The 19,636-nt window shown below is 35.8% G+C and overlaps 2 protein-coding genes across 2 annotated transcripts; both read left to right on the top strand.

Annotated features, from left to right (window-relative positions):
• The first annotated feature begins 1,498 nt into the window (after nucleotides 1-1,498).
• si:ch211-155m12.1 (uncharacterized protein LOC567653 homolog) lies at nucleotides 1,499-3,331 on the top strand. Its single transcript, XM_067440290.1, has 3 exons — nucleotides 1,499-1,600; nucleotides 1,686-1,733; nucleotides 2,634-3,331. The coding sequence occupies exons 1-3, from the start codon at nucleotides 1,547-1,549 to the stop codon at nucleotides 3,297-3,299; spliced, it is 768 nt and encodes a 255-aa protein (XP_067296391.1). The 5' UTR covers nucleotides 1,499-1,546; the 3' UTR covers nucleotides 3,300-3,331.
• A 629-nt stretch (nucleotides 3,332-3,960) lies between these two features.
• Nucleotides 3,961-18,603, top strand: idua (alpha-L-iduronidase). Its single transcript, XM_067439562.1, has 15 exons — nucleotides 3,961-4,295; nucleotides 4,749-4,889; nucleotides 6,747-6,829; nucleotides 7,087-7,194; nucleotides 7,338-7,433; nucleotides 8,562-8,764; nucleotides 9,233-9,412; nucleotides 10,892-11,108; nucleotides 12,184-12,393; nucleotides 13,421-13,542; nucleotides 15,016-15,141; nucleotides 15,588-15,664; nucleotides 15,744-15,844; nucleotides 15,926-16,022; nucleotides 18,463-18,603. The coding sequence occupies exons 1-15, from the start codon at nucleotides 4,135-4,137 to the stop codon at nucleotides 18,482-18,484; spliced, it is 1,944 nt and encodes a 647-aa protein (XP_067295663.1). The 5' UTR covers nucleotides 3,961-4,134; the 3' UTR covers nucleotides 18,485-18,603.
• Nucleotides 18,604-19,636: the final 1,033 nt, after the last annotated feature.

The following is a 19,636-nucleotide window of genomic DNA, read 5'->3' as shown; positions in this document are numbered from 1 at the left end:
TATAATCAATAGGATACAATAATAAAAACATATATTATTATGGTACATATAATTAAGTTTATATGTTAATATAATAATAATATATTATGCCTGATATTTTATACATTCATAATAATATAATTATAATATGTGTACAAATGATATTTTCACCTACCGTTTGGTCTTTTTCACAAATGCTGGTGTGTCAATACCTGCTTGTGATTTTATATGGCAACCTTCTCGAATTCACCCAATAAAACATCTGTGGTTCGTTCCCACAACTGACTGCTGTGGAGGATGATGAACAGATGCTTGGGCCTAATCTTTCAAATGAATCTAGATGGTTTCAAATTAATTAAAGTATTTGAGTTCTGAAGAAATCCCTCGTGGTATTGGTTTGACAGTTACCTCAATTATCTACAGCGTTTCACAAGAACTAATACATTAACAAACATTATGGCATTACATAATACTTCATAGTATATACATAATACTTCATAGTATAAAACTGAGTGAGGCATTTTGAGTCTGGCCTAAAATAACATGCATAAGAATCTAATTCATGTATGTATATAAATAGCAAAGAATCATATACTTGTGCTTTTTAATTTAGCTTCTTACATTTCAAGGGAGAATGAAACAATTTCTTCAGCTTTAGTTGAAGTTGACTGTATTTTAATTTTGTTTAATGCATTTAAAAGTTGTTGTTTTTTTTATTAGAATAAAAAAGGGCCCCTGCTGTAACATTAATTTTCAGGTCGATTCATTATGCATGTGTTTAAAAGAGTGTTTTCTGGGTTTTTTCCTCTAGTTCTCCTCCCACAATGAGTCAGTTGTGTCTCATATCTTAGGTTTTTCCTCGAAAAGCCAATTGCGTAACATACCGAGACATGTTACACTACAAGCATTGCATCATAATAATGATATTAAAACATTTTAAAACCAATAACCTTAATTATAAGGTATAGGACTTTTTAGCGGTAATGGTGTTTAATATTGAGACATTCTGCAATTTTGGGGGGAATGAGGAAAAACAGCATCATTGATTGGATGAATCCCAACTCCTACTAAAATAAGAGGCCTTAAAAGCATCTTCAACACCATTAATACTCCAATCTGAGGGAATTCCACTTCAAGTGTTCACATAAGGTAAGAGTTTTATTAGTGAGTTGTGTTGGACATAAATTCAAATTTGATACTTTTATTTGCTTGTTTAACAGAACCTATGTATTTATATTGTTCTATTATTGCAGGCATACTGGGGGAAAAAACTACGGTATGCATTTTATTAGCTGATTTTGTTGGAAAAACTGTTAATGCAAATCTGATTCTTTTATTTGTTTGTTTAACAGGTTTTTATATGCATAATATTTTAATACTGTTGCAGATACTATATTGAAAGCATGCAGACAATTGTGCTGATCTTCATATTTGCTTTCAATCAATCAATACAGAAAAAAACATAAAATGTTAATGAAAAATGTATGCTTTTATTTATTTGTTTGTTTATTTTATTTGTTGCAGGCTTTTTGTAACATTATAATATAATTACAGATATATTGGAAGCATGAAGACAGTAGTGTTAATATTAAGCAACTTATTCTTGATAACTGCTGCACCAGTAAGTGCATATTTCAATACTTTCATATTCAGCATGTACAAAAGCCTGGTATTTTTTTTTTAAAGAGTGTGTTTTTGTCTCACAGGTGGATCAGCATCATGACATAGAAGCCAGATCTGCGAGTGATGAGGAGGTAAGGATTTATTTTTGTCAATCATTTAAACTCGACTAGACCTCATCTTATTTTTCTAAAATTCATTGTATTTTGTGTGTTAAACTTGATATTGAAAACTATTTTTTTCTGAAGAAAATATGTTTTCCCCTTGCTAAACCTGACAGCTTTATTAGTTTTTGCTAAGCCATTGTTAAAGTGATAGTTCACCCAATAATTTAAATTGTCACCCTCATGTCGTTCAAATCCTGTAAGAATTTGTTCATCTTCAGGACACAAATGAAGATGTTTGTGATAATATATGAGAGCTTTCTGTCCCTCCAAAAAGTTCATAAAGAGATCGTAAAACTAATCCATATGAATTGAGCGGTTTATTCTACATTTTCCTGAAGAGACTCGATTGCGTTATTAAATTAACATATTTAATTTACACTTTTATTCCCATTTAAACATTGATCAGCGAACATGTTTTGCACGTGAGAATGAACCTCAAGACTGTAAGCTCAAACGTGCTGCGTAACACGAGAATGATCCTCATTGGTTGATATGTGGGTTGATCAATGTTTATATGTGAATAAAAGCCTAAAATCAAACTGTCCATCATATAAAGCGATTGAGTCTCTTTAGAAAATTTAGACTAAACTGCTCAATTCAAACGGATTAGTTTTACGATCTCTTTATGAACTTTTTGAAGCATCAAAGTGGTAGTTGCATAGGTTGTCAATGGAGGGTCAGAAAGCTCTCAGATTTCATCAAAAATATCTTAATTTGCGAAGATAAACGAAAGTCTTAGGGGTTTGGAACGACATGAGGGTGAGAAATTAATGACAGAATTTTCATTTTTGGGTGAACTATTCCTTTAAGACAATCTGATGCTATGGCATAAATAGCATAATAATATATTTATTTTACCCCCTTTAGGGGCTTCAAACCTTGATTACTCAGATGCGGGACACTCTCGTGAATGTCAATAAACCCCGCATCGCTGATCCAACCCCAAAACCAGCCGGTCTTCAACTGCAAGAACCTTCTCCCCAGGTCCAGACAGCATACATCCTCAATCCATTATCTGCTGTTCCCCTTGGCCCTCCTGTAGACCCCAAACCAGCACAGAACCCTTCTGTGCCAAATATTAATCTTTTCATCTCCGGCCTTCCCCAGCAGAACAGGGCAACAGCAGCTGAACCTCCCAAACAATCACCCTTACAGCAGCTAGTGCTGGCCAATCCAGAGTCAATGCCTGCTATGCAAAGTCCTGCTCAGGTTGTGGCACTTCCGGCTCAGTACAGCTCCATTCTGCCTCAGAATGCCATAGTAATGCCAGTCAGCATTCCCTCTCACTCTCATGCATATCCACAAATGATCAGTCATTTCCAGAGTCCTGCTTTCCTTGGCCCACATACTTACCCTTACTTTCAGCCTGTAAATCCCGTCATGGCTCCTCAAAGATTTGGTCCATACTCTTTCCATTCACAGATGTATCCTCCCAATCCTTATTCTAACTATGGCATGCCTAACGTCGCAATATCACCCCCCATCATATTCAGGGAGCGTGGGCAGACAGCTACTGCACCGGGACAATTTTAAGTCAGATTGTAACCTAGTAGCTGGATGAGGGACTTGGATGAAAGAGTTAAAGGATGGGACTTTTTATTGTTTGTTCTCATCTTATACATTCTGCTTTAGCAGTATAGTAGTTGCAATCTGTAAAACATTGTCATGTCTTATTTTACTTTTATTATAATTATTTTAAATGCTTATGTTGTTATGCTTTTTTCCCTTTATTTTCATCCACTGGATCTCATATGATTTTCTTTTCTTTCTATATTATGCATTTATGAAATATTATTCATATAAATCTATTAAATGTATACCCTATAGGATATCAATATTTTAGCCTTGCCTGTTATTGATCATAATAAATAAAAAGGACCCGAAAATGTCTTCCACATCTTTTCAGTTACCCTAAAAGTCATTTTACTTCAGATGCTATAAAAAACAAACAAAAAAGACTGATAAAATAAAAGTTTAACAACCTTGAAAGATTTATACATTAGGACGGACATTTGAACATTAGCATAAGTGTGTATATTAGTTGGGCGACTACATTATATTGTGCTATACTATATTGGCCTAGAAAAACGCAGTGTAACAGTGTAAAATGGTACTTTTAATTTCACATTTAGACCAGCAGGCTGCGACATTCAGCTGTTAAAAAGACAAGTCGCATGTCAATGACGTCAGTCTATCAACTTTTCTAAAGAGCTCGCACATTTTATGAAAACAGTTGGGGGAAATGTTTTTTACCGTCACCGAATACGATTTCGGAAAATGTACACATGACATAATATATCTATGAAGTTCTTAATTGAAACTGTAACACGTACAGTGAACGTGTGTGTTTAAAATTGACGTCAGCAACATGCATAGATGTAAACCCAGTTTGTTTACATGGACAGTGTTTATATCAGTGCTGATGATAAAACAGCAGCAGTCTGTTATATCGTCACCTGTGGAGGTACAAGTGAATGTTGGCAAGCCACTACGAAACTTGAAGCACTTTTGGAGAAGCACAGGATTCTGGTAGGAATAAACTGTACTTAAACTTTACTGTTTATAACATGGTACAGCGAGTATCACATTATATCACGGCGAAAAGTACATTAGACATTGGAGTACCATTTAAATACCAAGGGGTATATAAATTACCATTATTTTAATACTATTAAATTCTGATATAATACCTTTACAGAATGGTGCTGACACTTTAAGGGAAACCATAACACTGCATGATTGCATATTCATATATCACGGTGTTACATTATACTCAAGTGAAGTAGTACTAGTAGACTATTGTAGTGGTAGTACATATGGTACATGCTTGAACTGCTACCTTATTTTATTAATAAATGATGAATGAATAAATAAAATGGAAAAAAACAACAACAGCATTTCCAGGAAAATGTGTCTATGGATTTGTTTTAGTGGATAAATAAGAATAAGCAAAATGTACACCGTTGTCTCCTGTTTTTGCAGCCCTCCACAACCACACCCTGATGCACACCTGTATGATCTCAGTCCAGACCAGCAGATAAATCTGGCGTTGATCGGCTCTGTGCCGCACAGAGGAATCCAGCAGGTGCGGATACACTGGATGCTGGAGCTGGTGTCCGCTCGGTCAGTTTCTCCATATTCCCAGAGTGAGAATATGCAGATATAAAGAATATGATTGATATTAATATGTAATATGCATCTCTCTCTTATTACAAATCTGTGATTGTGGTGTAGCCTCGCAAGTAAGCAAAATATGCATTTTTTTTTTCTATGAACATCTTGCTTTAAACAAATTTAAATTCAAAGTATTAAGATAAATTTCTAATGATTTACAGTTACTGTTTAAGTTGCAATATTTATTTCATCAAGCATTTATTGTTTGTTAAAGATTTCGGTAACACTTTAAAACATCTTCTTTAACGTTAGTAAAAATCGAACTGGTCATTGTTTGTTCATGTTAGTTCAGAGTGCAAATAAAAAAATGTATTCGTAAATATAGAAATTATCATTGACTAAGATTAATAAATGCTTCAGAAGTATTGTTCATTTTTAGTTAATGTTAAGTAATATATTAATTAATGTAAAAAAATATAACCTTATTGAAAAATGTAACCAAGATTTCATTAGTTTTCAGTGGGTGATGTACATTGTATCTTATGCATAAATGCATACATTCTAAATGTTGCATATGATCTCTTTTCTCTCTTAGAATCTGCTTATGACATTCTGATGTTATGTTTGTGCATCAACAACAATCTTTACTTAAAGGGTTAGTTCACCCAAAAATGAGATTTATGTAATTAATGACTCACCCTAATGTCGTTCCACACTCGTAAGACCTCCGTTCATCTTCAGAACACAGTTTAAGATATTTTAAAATTAGTCAGACAGCATATCTAAGTGTAGGCAAACTATACTGTCCATGTCCTGAAAGGTAATACAAACAGTAGTAGTCCATAAGTGACATCAGTTAGTTAATTAGAATCTCTTGAAGCATTGAAAATACATTTCGGTCTAAAAATAACAAAAACTACGACTTTATTCAGCATTGTCTTCTCTTCCGGGTTTGTTTTCAAACCTCAAATAAAGATTCAAACTGTCATGAATCAGCGGATTGATTCATGATTCGGATCACATGTCAAATAGCTGAAATCACGTGACACTGGCGATCCAAATCATGATTCAATACACTGATTCATGACAGTTTTAATCTTTATTTGAGGTTTGAAAACAAATGCGGAAGAGAATACAATGGGCAAACGTAAGGATGTGATGGAGTTTGACAAGGGCCAAATTATGATGGCTAGATGACTGGGTCCAAATCTCTAAGCATCTCCAAAACTGCAGTTCTTGTGGGGTGTTCCCGGTCTGTAGTGGTCAGTATCTATCAAAAGTGGTTCAAGGAAGTAACAGTGGTGAACTGGCGACAGGGTCATGGGTGGCCAAGGCTCATTGATGCATGTGGGGATCGAAGGCTGGCCCGTGTGGTCCGATCAAACAGACGAGCTACTGTAGCTCAAATAGCTCAAGTTGTTAATGCTGATTCTGATAGAAAGGTGTCAGAAAACAGTTAATCACAAAGAAAAAATAGTTCAGGAATGGTTTAAGAGCACAATGAGTTTGAGGTGTTGACTTGGCCTCCAAATTCCCCAGATGTCAATCCAATTGAGCTTCTGTGGGATGTTCTAAACACAAGTTCGATCCATGGAGGCCCCACCTTGCAACTTACAGGACTAAAAGGATCTGCTGCTAACCTCTTGGTGCCAGATACCACAGCACATTTTCAGGGGTCTAGTGGAGTCCATGCCTCGACGGGTCAGGGCTGTTTTGGCAGCAAAAGGGGGACCAACACAAAATTATGTCACAATATTAGTCATAATATTATGCCTGATCTCTGTATATTCTCCATGCAGCTTCATATAAACTATCTGGTTGTTGTTTACTGTATTACTAATATTTTTATCTCTGATGTTTATGTAGAGTTAACAGTGGAGAATATCACTACAACTTCACTCACTTAGACCAGCTGATTGACCTTCTCTGGCAGAATGGGCTGCAGCCGGGTATGTAATGCAAAAGACACATACGGAGCAAGTTGGTGAAACTAGGCGAGCAGGCTCAGATCAGGAAGTATTCATCTTCTACTGGCTTTACTGTCCTGATCTAAGTACTGCATTATTTCATGGCTGAGCAGGACTAAGGTTTCAAACATTACAGTAAAATCCTATTGCTTGCTTAATGTGGGATCAGGCTGCTGCCACTAGGGTTAACTTAACACAGCTTTGCATTGTGTCAAAGAAAATTGCTTCTTTTTCAAAAGGGTTTGAACTCATGGGCAGTGTGTCCAACACCTTCAGCAACTTCGAAGACAAAAATCAAGTTACTGAATGGAGGAATTTGGTCTATTTGATCGCCAAAAGATACATATGTGAGTATGAGAGTAAAGTCGTAATGTCTTCGATGGTGATGATAGATCATGAAGCACTTGTTGTGCAGTTTGAACCTTTTGTTTACTATCCCAGATATTTTACCGCAAAGCTCCAAACGTTCTGACTGTGTTTGTTCCTGTAGGGAAATACGGCCTCAGCTTTGTCTCTCAGTGGAACTTTGAGACGTGGAATGAGCCGAATAACCACGACTTTGACAACATCACTGTGTCAATCCAAGGTACAGTATAATATATTTTTTTTGCTGTGTGAGCCGAAACACTGTCTGTCTAAGAAGTAGTGTTCTCAACCATCTAGAACCACCAAGAACTCAAAGCTGCTCTTGCAGCAAGGTTGACTTTTCTGCTTACAAGTTTTGATCCAAATCGGCTAGAAACAAAATGTTCTAAGATTCTTAAAATCTAGATGTCTAGATTTTTCCCTCTTGTATTTTTATTTTAGTTTTGATGTGATTAGTCTTCTGACAGGCACGCACGTTGCATTGCATCTCTTGCTCTGTTCTTTAAACATCCCGCAATGAGTGCTGCATTTTTACGACTCCGTGTCAAGTTAATAATAGTGCAAGTTGCACAACTTTTAAAAAACGTCTCAAGACCCCTTTGGGACCGTGTCTTGTGGGTACCATAACCTCAGGCCCTGTAATTGCAGCTATATTTTGAATGTTCATATGTTAACTGGTAATCAACAATTTTATTGTTCCATGTAGTGGGGAGATGTGGAAATAGACATATGTTTATGTGTGTATTTTGGGGAAATGTGCATATGTATATGTTTTGAAGAAGTGTTAAAATTTTTAATTTCTATTTAAAGTAAGCTACTTGAGCTGCCTTAAAGGTATAGTTCACCTAAAAATCCAAATGTTGTCATACATTTACCCTCAAGTTATTCTAAATCTGCATGAGTTTCTTTATGTGTTAAACACAAGATTAGTATTGATATTGGTAATTGATTTTGGATAATCAAAAAAGTTAACAGTAGACTTTGGCTTTCATAGGAGTAAAAAAAAGTACTAGAAGTCAATGGCTACTGTCAACTGTCTGGTTATAAAACATTTTTCAAAATAACTTCTTTGATAGATTAATTTGCATATTTATGAGGTAAATAAATATAGTCCACTCTGGATTTATGTAGCAGCGTCTGTGAGATGGCATGTTTTTGTGTTGTATTTCTGCACATGGTGTCCTTGAGCACAGAAATAATGTGCCTTTGTGGTGTGGATAAAAACAAAAAAAAGTGTCTGACAAGTTTTAATTAAATGCTACCATATAGAAGAATTAGTGGTTTTGCTGAGGGCAATCTACCCACCTCATTGTGGTGACAGTGAATATTTCCTGCTCCACTCCTCTAGGGTTTCTAAACTATTATGATGCCTGCTCTGAGGGCCTTCGTGCAGCGAGTCCAGTCTTGAAGTTCGGGGGTCCAGGAGACTCCTGTCATTCTCCACCCCGCTCGCCATACTGCTGGGAGATGCTACAGCACTGTTTCAACGGCACAAACTACTTTACTGGAGAGACCGGTGTACGGCTAGACTACATCGCACTACACAAGAAGGTACATGAAAGTTTATGATAAGTAAGGGATAATGTACATTTAGCTGCAAAATAAACTCTGACAGCAAGCCCCTGATGCGCACATTACACTGCTGCTTGCCACAGAAATAAATAATTAGACAAGAAATATTGATTTAAATGGGGATATTTTATCATCTTATTAAACACAAAGCTTCAGCGAAGAAAAATGGTTCCTAGCAAACTGCTTTGAGTATGAAAGTTAAGTTAAGATGGACATTTAAGGAATAATGTACAGTTGTACATCACTTATTAAACAGCTTTTCAACACAGAAATAATGATGCAGACATGACTGACCAATCAGAATCGAGGATTTCAGAGAGCCGTGCAATAAGTGATAATAATGTCGACTTTAATCTTGTTCCTGCAATAGGTGTACTCCATAAATCTGTCAACTAAATTACAAATTAGATTTTTAATTATTGTAGTATGTATATCTTTGTGTTTCAGGGAGATGGAAGCTCGTTACCCATCCTGCAGCAGGAAGTGGCCACTGTGCGCGAGATCCTGCAAAGGTTTCCACAGTTCGGTTCTGTGCCGATCTACAATGACGAGGCTGATCCGCTGGTTGGCTGGAACAAACCGCTCACCTGGAGAGCGGATGTCACCTATGCAGCCATGGTGGTTAAGGTAAATGAGAGTGCTTCTCTGTTCTCACTCTAATATCTCATTTCATACTTTGTCAGTAGGACGATATCTAAATTTGATTTACATGAAGGACATATTCTTCATTCAACATCCCTTGTAGGTCCTGGATCAGAATTGCATTCAGCCAATCATATTGTCCAGATCCCATTCCTAAAGGGATAGTTCACCCAAAAATTCTGTCATCATTTATTCACCCTCAGGTTGTTCCAAACCTGTATAAATCTCTTTATTCTGTTGAACACAAAGGAAGATTTTTTTGAAGAATGTGGGAAACTTTTTGTCAAAAGTGCCCCAAAGCGGCCTGGTTACAAACTTTCTTCAAAATATCTTCATTCGTGAAGAACAAAGAAACACATACAGGTTTGGAACAGCTGGAAGGTGAGAAATTATGAATTTTTAATTTTTGAGTAAACTATCCCTTTAAAGTGGTCATCAGATGGCCATTTTTCACAAGCTGGAATGATTCTTTAGGGACTTCATATGAAGTCTGTAGCGTACTTTGGTTAAAATTCCTAAAATTTTGTGTAAAACAACACCCTTTTTTCCTCCTCAAAAACAGCTCTGTTCACAGCCAGCGACCCGTTTTAGTGCAATTCTCTTTAAATTACAATGAGCTACTGCTCACCCCACCTGTCTTTTGCCTTGGTGGACAATGCACAACTGGCTAAGGGTTGAAATATGCTAATATGGGAAGGTCCATCAGTGGTCGTAGGCGGATATTATATTGCTCAGAAAAGGGCTGGATTGATTACTGAAAGTGTTAAAGCTTTTTGAGGATTAAAAAATAAAATAAAATAGAGTAAATGGATTTGTATCACTATACATAAACAGTTATGGAAAAAAGAAAGAAATTAATACTTTTATCTAGCGAAGGCACATTAGATTGATCACAAAAGACATTTATGTAATTAATAAATATTACAAAAAACTTTCTATTTATAATTAATGATTCTTTTGATTCATCAATGTTTCCAGAAAAATAATAATATTAATTTAACATTAGTAATAATCATAAATGTTTCTTGAGCAGCAAATCTGCATATTAGAATGATTAATGAAGGATCATGTGACGTGAAAATTCATTTTTTGATTACAGGAATAAATTACATTTTAAAATATATTACAACAGAAACCAATTAATTTAAATTGTAATAATATTTAACAGTATAGCTGTCTTTTTGTTTCAAAAACATAAAAAAGGTACTATATATTTATTTATTCTTTTTATTCAGACTAATTGTTTTTCGGAAAAATCACAATGAGACTTTTTCCACCAAACTGTGCAGCACTACCTTAAACTTAAAGACACAAAATATATATTTTTTCCTAATGGGGTCTTTATTTTATTTTTTCTTAAATGAATTGCATTCCTTATTAATTCATTAAAGCTCTGTAATTTAGGAAGTTATGTATATTTGATGCAGTATTACAGTCTCCAGTCATGCCTCTGGTGTGTTGTAGGTCATCTCACAGCATCAGAACCTGCTCATCGCTGACCAGAACAGTACCATCAACTACACGCTGCTTAGCAACGACAATGCTTTCCTTAGTTACCACCCACACCCATTTACCCAGCGCACGCTCACCGCTCGATTCCAGATCAACAACACAAACCCGCCACACGTGCAGCTGCTGCGAAAACCAGTCCTGACTGTGATGGGCCTGCTGGCATTGTTAGGTAATGAAAGTATATAATGAATCATCAGTGTTAGTGGGTGATATGCCAGTTAAGTATATCAAACTGTATAATCAGCTAAAGAAGTTCAACAGAATGATGCCAATGTGTTTCAAAACTTAGAAGAAAGAATACCAAGCAGATAAAACATGTGCTGAATCTTTGAATTACTTCTCTATAAAAATATGTATTGATATATTGACTAAAATATTAATATAATTTAATATTCTATTTAAAAATAAACATAAAAATGAATGTATATAATTAATTTGATAAGGCTTTATAAAAAAAGGCCTCATTTGTTAACATTAGTTAATGTATACTAACACCAACTAAGTTGATATAACGTTGTTCATTGCACGTTCATGTTAGTTCACAGTGCATTAACTAATGTTAACAAATATACTTTTGATTTGAATCATGTATTAGTACATTAATTAACATTAATAAGATTAATAGATGCTGTAGAAGTATTGTTTGTTGTTAGTCCATGCTAACTAATGTAGTTAACTGATGTTAACTAATGAAACCTTATTGTAATGTTTATTTTTTTGTTAATTTATGTAATTCTATATATATTTATATAATAATATGTATAATATTTTGCTATATTTACTTTAATATGTAATATGTTTATTTTAATTAGTTTAATTTAAGTTTAATATGTTCATTTAAAATAAGTCTAATGGGCCAAATATTTAACGTTTTATGTGCCATAAAAACGTGTATATTAGTGAGGAAAATAACGGAAAATATTTGGCTGAATTTTAGGTTTGGCCGAAATTGTTTTGGAGGGCTGAACTCACTGAGTGAAACAGTGACATTGAACAAATTTTCAGATGAATTTAACTACAGCTTAATTTAACACCTGAAAACACAACGCCCTAATTTATTAATAAAAATAAATAAAATTGGTATAAATGCTTATATCGCCCACTACTACTGCATATCACACAGTGCATAATTGTTCCGAATTGTTAGACTTTGCTGTTGATTTATGATCAGTGAGCACTGCAGATAAACACAGTGGTATTTATAGGAGTTTGTGATAATCTCATATTAATTTATTGTTCCTCAGGTGAGACTCAGGTGCAGGCTGAGGTGTTGACTGACAGCTCTCAAGTGAATTCGTCGGTGGGTGTGTTGGCCACCGTTCACGCCCCTCGGGTGCCGTACACAGCCGATAGCTGGCAGACCACCGTCCTGCTATACAACAGCAGAGATAACCAGACCTCCACCACCGCTGACATCATCAGTCTGCGCCTCTCTGGAATACCTCAACGTATGGGTCAGTAACCACAAAAGACCATCCTATGCAATAAAAAAACACTTCAATCAATATATGTATTCATTAATGTAGAACTGAATAGGCTTTACTACATCAAATAGTTATACACTGAACAAACTTTTCATAAGGTGTCATAATTCTCCATATCACCAAATAATGAATTAATAATTTGAATTAATTAATAATTGTATAATTAATAATGAATTCTACAGCTATTATAAGTGCAGATACAGTACACTCACATTAAGCAGTATGTACTATATAGCGAATCATAATTACTCAATTCTTTATCTTTGGAAAATGTAAAATATATATTATCGCCCAATGATATATTAAAATTTGGATATAAGCTACATCCAATTTTACCCACATATACTATAAAGTATACTCACATAAATCAATATATACTGTACAGCAAATTTTGGCTGGATTATTGTTTATTTCATCATAAAATGTAACCTAAATCATCACACAGCTCGCATATAAAGTTATATATATATATGTTATATCTAACTGCATTGTTTTACATATAGTACAGTCACATAAAGGGATAAATACGATATAGCAAATCTCAAATGCTTGTTTTTTTTGTATTTCGTTGCAGAATGTAACTAAATTATCGTCTAGCTTTTTTTTTTTTTTTTTTTTTTGAACAACAATTTTTATTTTCAAAAATTGTCATACAGTTTAGGACAACCATTCAATTTTTCATTATCTCTAGCTTTTTATATAAAGTTGTATATATAAGTATCTCTAACTTTATCCGCATACATACAGTATACTCGGGTCGATATAAACTATAGCAAAAACTGCTTGATTGGTTTTATCGTCACAAAATAAACTATACTATCACCCAGCTCTAATCTGCTAAATGCAACTTTATGGCTGAAAGTTATTGTATCATTAACATCATGATTTTCTGCTGCTTTTTCTGACCCATGAGCTGCTTTGAAACTATGTGTATTGTGTATAACAAAAATATAGAATATGCTTGTATTTATAGTCAGTATCTTGTCTGTATTTGTAGGTCTGATGTATGTGACACACTACATGGATAATAATGTGTCAAACCCATTTAAACTTTGGGAGAGCATGGGCAGCCCTGAATATCCCACTGCACAGCAGTTCACACAGCTGCGGAGCCAAGAGGTTCAACACACACGCGCACACACACATGCACACTCCTTTATAACACACACTTTTTCAGTTATTGATGACTTCCTTGACATTTGCTTATAATGTTACTGGTTTCTTGCGCCAAAACATAATTTAGTGTTTTATGACCATATTCCAACCTTTCTCTGACCTTGTGTGTTAAAGGGTTAGTTCACCCAAAATTATCCCATAATTTACCCCACCCTCCCACCCAAGCCATCCTAGGTGTATATGACTTTCTTCTTTCAACCAAACACAATCAGAGTTATTAAAAAAATATCCTGATGCTTCCAAGCTTTATAATAGGAGTGAAAGGTACCCTAGGTTTTGAAGCCCAAAAAAGTGTATCCATCCATTATAAAGTAGTGTAAGCTTAGATGAGTGTAGACACCTCTCGCGGTTTAAAGAAATAGGGCTGGGCACGTGGGCAGCAAACTCAAGCTCCTCTGACATTAATTCTAGAATTCTAGTCTTTTAGACGTCTAATTCATGACCAGTGTTTTGTTTTGCTCAATCCTCTGCACTTCCACGTTCATCAATACGTCATCCATCGGGTCAGAGGTCACTCTTTTGCCAGAACTAGCCTTATAGATCACTTTTATGATGGACTTTGGACTTCAACATCTAGAGTACCATTCACTCCCGTGTGACCTTGGAAGAGCCAGGATATTTTTAATATAACTCAGGTTGTGTTTCTCTGAAAGAAGAAAGTCGTATACATCTATAATGGCTTGAGGGTGAGTAAATTATCGGATAATTACATTTTTTGGGTGAACTAACCATTTAAATAAGCTGTTTTTGCTACGGTACCTTTAATACGTAAAGATAACACATTGAATTAAATGTGAAATTTTGAAGTAGAAACCGTATGAAATGGTACTTTCCAGTAAAACATACTCCAATAATGTTTTTTATTTACTGTAGTGGTCAAAAGTGATGTCCGGGTGGGCTATTTGTTTTTACTGACCGTACAACTTCAATTAAACCAACAAATTGTCAGGAAAATGTTATATTTTTATACATTTTAAATATGAGGAAAGAACAAAACTCTAAATTTGGTTACGGTATTTGTATGACCAAATTATTTAGCAAAGAAGGCAAACCACATCTACAGGTTTTATTTTGCTAAGCAAAAAAATAACATAAAAATAGCTCACAGGAATAAGCATACATTGACTACAACATAATCAGTTATTAATATTTCATTCTTTAGTTCTCTCTTGGTTTTGCAAATGTTCATAATTTCTTATGTTAGTACAATTTCATTGCGGACTCTTTTAACAAATTTTATTAATATTTAAATTAATATTGAAGATGTCAATTTCCTAGGCCATCACTATTTGCTACAATTATATCGTAGATTTTTTTTTAAAGTGTGAGTGGCCACATGTTAATGAGCTATAAAACCTTTATGGTTTCAAAATAAACTGGTTTTTTGGAGTCTTTAAATGAATGTGTATGTCCTAGGACCCACAAACTGATGGACCTCTGCCGGTCCCATCCGATGGCTCTCTGACACTGAAGACAACGCTTTCTGTCCCCTCAGTGCTGCTTGTACATATATGTGCCCAGTCTAAAGAAAAGCCCAACCAGGTTAGTGGCTACATGACATAACATTGACAACACAGCCATCTTATTTAATGCATCAAGGTTACACTACCAATCACACTTGACTAAATTTGTTTCTCATGATTTTAAAAATGTTCTGATCTGAAGGTTGATGCTGAAGTACTTTAAATTGGTTTTGTAGACAAATATAAAACGTGTTTATCAATGTGAACTCCTTTAATACTTTTTAAAAGCTTCTCAGGATGCACGTTTTGGACCTGCCCTTGAGTTAAATATTGTATAATGTTGAAGTCATGCTGTGGAGTGAATTTATTACATCTGCTGTTCATTTACGTCCCAAAATTGCATCTGTCTGTGCATGAAATTAATTTAAGTATGATTGCAAAACTTCTGCATTCCAGGTGCATGTTATTTGCAGAGATTTAGAAACCTTGTGGTTTGGTTTTAATATTGCAGTTATCCTTCTGCAGGTGAATGGGGTGCGTTTCATCACCGTCACCAAAGGACAAGTTCTAATCATTTGGAAGGATCACTGCATCGGCACGAAGTAAGAACTGTTTAAATACAGCGGTTCATCAAAATAGTTAATTTAATGACACTAAATGCAATGTGCATGCCCTTCGTAGGTGTATAAAGACATATGAAGTGGAGTTTTCCAAAGATCAGACAACTTTCCAGAGGATTAATCACAGAGACACTATTTTCACACACTTCACTTATTCTCCAGGTATGAGCTCAATTGGATTCAAAATGCATCCCTTCAAGCACTGATCTATATGTCGAACTGCTTGTGTTTTTCCCTCCACAGAGAGTCTGGAGGTGAGGGGTTACTACAGAGTGAGAGCTGTGGATTACTGGGGAAGAAATGGAGAATATTCTGTCACAGAGAAATATTCAGAGGACCGGTAGTCTTGATCAGCCAGGGTTATTATAGTTTAAGGGAAAGTTCACCCAAAAATGAAAATTGTCATTAATTCAAACATTTTTGGGTGAATTTACCAAAATATGAACAAAAACCATAATAGTATCTCAATGACACTAAAATAACTGTCCACATACATTATTATAGTTCACTTTGTATCTTATTTTGACCAACAGACACTCATTAATACAAGATGAGATTGGTTTGACCAACATAGTGTCCAACCACAGTTCATTTTGTTTTTACATGTATTTATGGGCGTTTACCTGATACCACTATAAGTGAGGGAACACTCAAATAATAGTTACCAAGTTCCTCAAACTCTAACCTGACAAACATAGTTAGTTTATAAAAAGCACACAACTTAAAAACAACTATTTTGTAACCAGCAGAATTATACAAGTCTGTGCACCTTTAACTAACTGAAGTTGCATAAAGCCAGCCAATCAGACCAGAGCTTGGCACAAGGATTTGATTGCAGTATAAAAGACAGTCCACAGACGCATCTGAGATAAAAGTGGACTGGTTAATGTTTGAATGGAACATAACTGTATAATGAATTTTTGAATAACTTGAAGTATTTCCTTTTCTCACAGAAACAATACTGTTTAACATTAAACACTGCAATCTCAATTCATGCTTTAAACAATCTGGACATTTCAATTATTTTTACACATCAAAATTAAATACAAAGAAACAGGGATAAACAGTTTATTAATAAATATTGGTGTGGATGTTTACCAAAGTGAAACTCTGATTCAGGGTATATTTAACATTACATTGCATGTACTACATCTGAATCATGTTGCAATCAAAAGGTTCTTCAATAAAAGAACAAACCAGTGTCAGATCAGAGGAAATTTATACAAGGTCATTCACATGTATTTAGTGAATATTTTTTTTACACAAAAAAGGTACTAGTCTGGCATGATCTATTAGAGAAAACATTGAAAGGTTTGAAAAGGGCACTGTAAAACCAAAATGGCAGAATACAAGCATCATTCTTTATCCAGACAGATAACAAGATCTTTACAATGGCATTTTGGGCAGCTCACTTCAGGATTGTATCCTCATTAGCTGTTGAATAATAATAAATAAAATTAAAAAGAGTTAGGGTGACCAAATGAGCAAACAACTGATTAATTTACAGAATAATCTCTATTAAAATGTTAAAGGGTTACTTCACCCCAAAACGAAAATTCTGTCATTAATTACTTATCCTTATGTTGTTGTTCGACACCCGTAAAACCTCCGTTCATCTTCGGAACACGAAGATATTTTTGTTGAAATCCGATGCCTCAGAAAGGCCTCCATTGACACAAATGTAATTTTCTCTCTCAAGACCATTAAAAAAAAAGGCACTAAAGACATTGTTACAAAGTCCCTCTCTCTTTTTTTTTTAAAAGGCACTAAAGACGTCGTTACAAAGCCCATCTCACTACAGTGGCTCTACAATCATTTTATGAAGCAACGAGAATAGTTTTTGTGCAAAAAAAATAAAAATAATTATACAGTGATGGGCCAATATCAAAACAAATTTTCAAAGCGTTATGAATCCGTATCGATTCATGATTCGGATCACGTGTCAAACTGCTGAAATCACGTGGCTTTGGCCCATAACTATACAAGTTGTTATTTTAGTCGCTGCGCACAAAACTATTCTCGACGCTTCATAGAATGATTGTAGATGTAGCGCCACTGTAGTGCGATGGGCTTTGTAACAACGTCTTTAGTGCCTTTTATGGGTTTTGAGAGGAAATAACTGTGTCAATGGAGGATAATTTGTGTTCCGAAGATGAATGACATGTGGGTAAGTAATTAATGACAGAATTTTATTTTTTAAGTGAACTAACCCTTTAAGGTGAAACCTTACCTTCTGCTAGTTGTTTAGCAATGCGTTCCTTCTCCTCTCGCACCTTCTTCTCCTCCTCTTCTATTCTCCTCTCCTCCTCTGCAATTGGTTTCAGATTATCTGGAGATAAAGAAAAATCTTTTACATCAAATGCAAGGTCTTTATAAAGAGTGTAATTTTTTTTTTTACTTTCTACAACAGATGCAGCAACACTTTGGTCACCAACTATCAGTCTTATACATTTTCTATTGAATTAAAACCGATATTATGTAGTTCAAACCTACAGGAATATGCACTCTAAGAGTTGATAAGTTTAAATATATGTGTGAATGAACCTCTAAAACATGTTACATGTTTACACACACACACACACACACTAGGTGTATGTGATATAAGTCTTTCAACCACAGAATGTCATTTGAACACCTGTCAAACGGGTTCAGATAAACTTGCTCGTTCTTACCATATCTGCGCTTTCCATAGATAATGCCAACAAGCAATGCAGACCATCTGGCTGTCTGAAAGACAAAGCAAATCTCAGTAATATCAATAATTCTGTTTTTATTAACAGAGAGAGAAGGAAGGAAATATGACTTTCAGCATGCAGGCCATCTTAACAGACGTCAACACACTAGCCCGCTATGAGGAGGGAAAGATAGTCCTGTAGACCCCTTTCTTTGTTTGAATCGAGTAATAAACATCTAGAATAATGGATTTGTGAAGACAAACCTTAATCAGCGGCGAGACTTGCACTGGAGGAACCATTTCGCCGGACTTCAGGACCGCACTCAGTCTGCAGAGGTCAGGGAAGCGCAAGAGCACAGCGAGATGAAGTGACGCTTATATGAGCTCGCTGACGTCACACCGCCACCTGCAGGTCTGGAGTCCAACCGCGCTGTCGTCGACGAGTCAGAAAAGAGGCTTGCAATTCTTTTTTATTTATTTATAAAATATGTAATATTAAAAATATGTGTGTACCTAAAAAGTATCTTGAGATAGTATATTCATTCCTCCCTACCAAGGATTCTTCCTCGCATCTTTGGGAGTGTTTTGTCAGAGCCACCTGACAAACCATTGTTCCCTTTCGAGAGAGGTTCCTCGTATTACGTATGGGAAAAACTCCTTTTCTCGAGAATGTGAAGCAAAACTTTTAATAAAGGTATCTATGTAAAGCGCAGTGAGCTGCACGGCCATAGCCCAGCGCGAGGAGCGCTCTGATTGGCCGGGCTGCGGCAACTGCAGGAACCTATGGTGAGGCGGCTGAGAGGAACGAACCAATGGAAGCCAGAAGCCCGCCGAAAAAGGTGCTTATATTTGCATACAGGAGGCTATATAAGACCCTAATTCGCCATAGGTGTCAGATTTTATCTCCTTCAGCGATACCTTCGCTGGTCTCCGGAAGAAGCACCGCCGTTGAAAAGGCACCAGCGGAACCTGCAGCTGAGGACGACGGACTCCCTCTCCGCCTTCTCTGCCGTTCCAGCTACGCCATCCGGCGTTATATATCCTTTAAACTGTGTCTATGTTGAGTGTTATATGTGTTTGTGTGTGTGTTGCCGCTGCAACGCCACTTCTAGAGCTTACAGGCTTGTTCTACTCGAGGACTCTCTCGTTCCGCCGGAGCTCTTCTCACTCTCCCTCTGCTCTCATCCCGTCCCGCTGAATAGCGCCGCGGAAAGAGAGAATGTTAGAGGACATGAGCACACTCAAGCCGAAGCTCTCTTCACTCTGCCGCCGCCGCGGCT

Source organism: Pseudorasbora parva, chromosome 3, assembly GCF_024679245.1.
Source record: "Pseudorasbora parva isolate DD20220531a chromosome 3, ASM2467924v1, whole genome shotgun sequence".
NCBI lineage: Eukaryota > Metazoa > Chordata > Actinopteri > Cypriniformes > Gobionidae > Pseudorasbora > Pseudorasbora parva.
Note: the sequence above shows the minus strand (reverse complement) of the source record. Positions and strands in the feature narration are given on the sequence as shown.